Consider the following 4,167-nt stretch of genomic DNA (forward strand, 5'->3'; position numbering starts at 1 on the left):
TAGGCAACACTCGGAGCAATACCTGCTCACCAACCATGAAAGCTACATCTCGAACTTACGATCTGCATAGCTCTTTTGCCTAGACTGAGCTGAACGAAGCCTATCCTGAATTATCTTGACCTTGTCCAAGGCCTCCAGAACCAAATCTGTACCCAACAACCGAGCCTCTCCCGGCTCAAACCATCCAATTGGAGACCGACACCGCCTACCATATAAAGCCTCACAAGGAGCCATCTGAATGCTCGACTGGTAACTGTTATTGTAGGCAAACTCCGCTAAAGGCAAGAACTGATCCCACGAACTTCCAAAGTCAATAACACCAGCTCGAAGCATATCCTCTAAAATCTGAATAGTCCGCTCGGACTGACCGTCCGTCTGGGGATGAAATGTTGTGCTCAACTCAACCCGTGTGCCCAACTCTCGCTGAACTGCTCTCTAGAAGCGCGAGGTAAACTGCGTACCCCGGTCCGAAATGATAGATGCCGGCATACTATGAAGGCAAACAATCTCCCAGTTATAAATCTCAGCGAATTTCTCAGAAGAATAGGAGACTGCCAAAGGAATGAAATGCGCTGACTTGGTCAGCCTATCAACAATAACCCATACTGCATCGAACTTCTTCCGAGTCAACGGAAGCCCAGTAACAAAACCCATGGTAATCCGCTCCCACTTCCACTCGGGAAGCTCAATCCTCTGAAATACACCACCAGGCCTCTGATGCTCTTACTTAACCTGCTGACAATTCAAACAACGAGCCATATATGCTACGATATCCTCCTTCATTCTATGCCACCAATAATGCTGCCGCAAATCCTGATACATCTTCGCGGCGCCCGGATGAATACAGTACCTAGGACTATGGGCCTCCTCAAAAATCAACTCTCGAAGCCCATCCACATTGGGCACACAAACTTGCCCTGCAATCTCAAAACTCCATCCACATCTAAGGTAACCTGCTTGGCACCTCCTCGCTGCATCGTGTCTCTAAGGACACATAAATGGGGATCATCAAACTGCTGTTCACGGATACGCTCCAATCATAAAGAACGAGCGACCGTGCAAGCTAATACTCGGCTAGGCTAAAAAATATCCAACCTCACAAATCGATTGGCCAAAGCCTGAACATCCAAAGCAAGCGGCCTCTAACTGACCGGAATATAAGCAAGACTGCCCATACTGGCTGACTTCCTACTCAAAGCATCGGCCACCACATTGGCCTTCCCCGGATGATATAAAATGGTGACATCATAATCCTTCAACAACTCCAACCACCTCCTCTGCCTTAAATTCAACTCATTTTGCTTGAACAAGTATTGAAGACTCTTGTGGTAAGTGAGCAGCTCACATGCCACGCCATACAAATAGTGCCTCCAAATCTTCAATGCGTGAACAATGGCTGCCAACTCCAAATCGTGTACTGGATAGTTCTTCTCATGAATCTTCAACTGCCTCGAAGCACAGGCAATAACCTTGCCACCCTGCATCAACACTGCACCAAGCCCAATACGGGAAACATCCAATAGACTGTATAAGGCCCTGATCCTGTGGGCAAAACCAACACCGGTGCCGTAGTTAGAGCTGTCTTGAGCTTCTGAAAGCTCGCCTCACACTCGTCCGACCATCTGAACTGGGCACCCTTCTGGGTCAACCTGATCATCGGGACTGCAATAAACGAAAACCCCTCCACAAACAGACAGTAGTAGCCTGCCAATCCAAAGAAACTCCGAATCTTTGTAGCTGATGGTGGTCTAGGCCAGTTCTTGACTGCCTCAATCTTCTTCAGGTCCACCTGAATACCCTCTGCTGATATAACGTGACCCAGAAATGCTATTGAACTCAGCCAGAACTCGCACTTGGAGAAATTGGCATATAACTGACTATCCCTCAGAGTCTGAAGAACCACTCTAAGGTGCTGCTCGTGCTCCTCCTGGCTACGGGAGTACACCAAAATATCATCAATAAAGACTATCACGAACATGTCCAAATATGGCCTGAGCACTCGGTTCATCAACTCCATGAATGTTGTTGGGGCATTGGTCAACCCAAATGACATGACCAAGAACTCATAATGCCCATACCGAGTACGGAAAGCTGTCTTAGGGACATTGGATGCCCTAATCCTCAACTGATGGTAGCCAGATCGCAAGTCAATCTTGGAGAATACCCTGGCACCCTGAAGCTGGTCGAACAAATCATCAATCCTCAGTAGTGGATACTTATTCTTAATCGTTACTTTGTTCAATTGCTGGTAATCTATGCACATCCTTATCGATCCGTCCTTCTTCTTGACAAATAACACTGGCGCGCCCCACGGTGAAACACCGGGTCTAATAAAATCCTTCTCTAGCAAATCCTGCAACTGGTCCTTTAACTCTTTCAACTTTGGCGGGGCCATGCGATACGGAGGGATAGAAATGGTCTGAGTGCCTGGAGCCAGATCAATACAAAAGTCGATATCCCTGTCGGGCGGCATACCTGGCAGGTCTGAAGGGAAGACCTTAGGGAACTCCCGATCAATGGGAACAAAATCAATAGAAGGGACCTCTGCGCTGGAATCGCGAACATACACCAAATAAGCTAAACACCCCTCTTCGACCATGCGTCGAGCCTACACATATGAGATAAAACTGCGAGTGGCATCACTTGGGGTCCCTCTCCACTCCAAACGGGGCAAATCTGGTAAAACTAAGGTCACGGTCATGGCATGACAGTCCAAGATAGCATGATACGAGGATAACCAATCCATCCCCAATATAACATCGAAGTCGACCACATCTAAAAGCAACAAATCAACACGGGTCTCAAGACCCCATTCTCCACAACACAAGAGCGATGAACTCGATCAAACACAATAGAACCACCCACCGGTGTAGATACATAAACAGGAATACTCAAAGCATCACTAGGCATGACCAGGTACGGTGCAAAATAAGATGACACATACGAATATGTAGACCCTGGATCAAACAGCACTGAAGCATCTCTATCACAAACCGGAATAGTACATGTAATGACTGCATCTGATGGCTCAGCCTCTGGCCTGGCGAGAAGAGCATAACACCGGGGCTGGGCCCCACCTCCCTGAACTGCCTCTCTAGGACGGCCGGCTGCTGGCTGTCCCCCACCCCTGGCGGCCTGAGCTCCACCTCTATGACCTCCACCTCCACCTCTAGCACCTCTACCCCCACCTCTAGTTGGCTGGACGGGCTGTGGAACACCTGGTGCCTGAACCATGGCACGAGAACCCCGGTGCTCGAGGGCAAAATTTGGCAATGTGACCTGGATCACCACAAGTGTAGCAAGACCTCGGCTGCTGTGTCTGAGCACCCCTCAACCTCGGGCAAGCCCTCCTGATGTGACCATACTCACCAAACTCATAACATCCACGTGAATGCTGTAGCTGAGGAAACTGAGGCTGGCCCTGGCGGCCTGAATGACCACCTCGGAAACTCTGAAGCGGCGGTGCACTGATGGGAGCTGGTGGTGCACTGTAAGGCTGCTGATCAGAATAATGCAGCTGAGAACCACGACCACCTGAAGTACCATGAGATACCTGGAGAGCTGACTGAAAGAGCCTAGGAGGATNTTTGACTGATTTCGGGTTTTGTGCTTAAAATCGATATTTTTCAATTGGAATTCATTCGTTTAGCATAATTTGATGATAAAAATCTGAACTTGGTAGATTTGGAGCACTCGGAAGTTGGGTTGAGAGGCAAGCGTGTTGCATAGTAGCTTTTCGGGCTAGTTCGAGGTGAGTAATGATTTTAAATGCTGTTCTGAGGGTATAAAACCCCGGATTGCACAGCGTCGTGCTATATTGAGGTGAAACACACGCTAGATGACGAGCGTGGGGTCGTGAACCGTTGGGATTGTGACTTCGTCCATCCCGAATGACTATTTTTCTATATAATGGGCAGCTAATTGTTTGATATTATTATACTTTGGGCTAAATGCCATATTTGGGCTTCGTGCCAACTGTTTGAACCCTTAGGGGATTGTTAATGATATTTTCCTCACTGTTTGATTTCATACTTGTGCTCAGTCATGCTATATTTTCACTATTTTAAAAACTCAGCTATGTTATTCTGTTTTAAACACATTAATTGATATTTTCAAAGATATTTGAGCTGAGCTTCATATTTTACTGATGCACGAAGGTCTTATGGG

At 47.6% G+C, this 4,167-nt stretch overlaps 1 protein-coding gene across 1 annotated transcript; it reads right to left on the minus strand.

Annotated features, from left to right (window-relative positions):
• On the minus strand, positions 1,850-2,263 carry LOC109224724 (RNA-directed DNA polymerase homolog; the record flags this gene model as incomplete). The annotated part of the gene is made up of 1 exon (XM_019389247.1): positions 1,850-2,263. A coding segment is annotated over exon 1 (414 nt), but the record flags the coding sequence as incomplete, so codon positions are not given.

This window comes from Nicotiana attenuata, chromosome 3 (genome assembly GCF_001879085.1).
Source record: "Nicotiana attenuata strain UT chromosome 3, NIATTr2, whole genome shotgun sequence".
NCBI lineage: Eukaryota > Viridiplantae > Streptophyta > Magnoliopsida > Solanales > Solanaceae > Nicotiana > Nicotiana attenuata.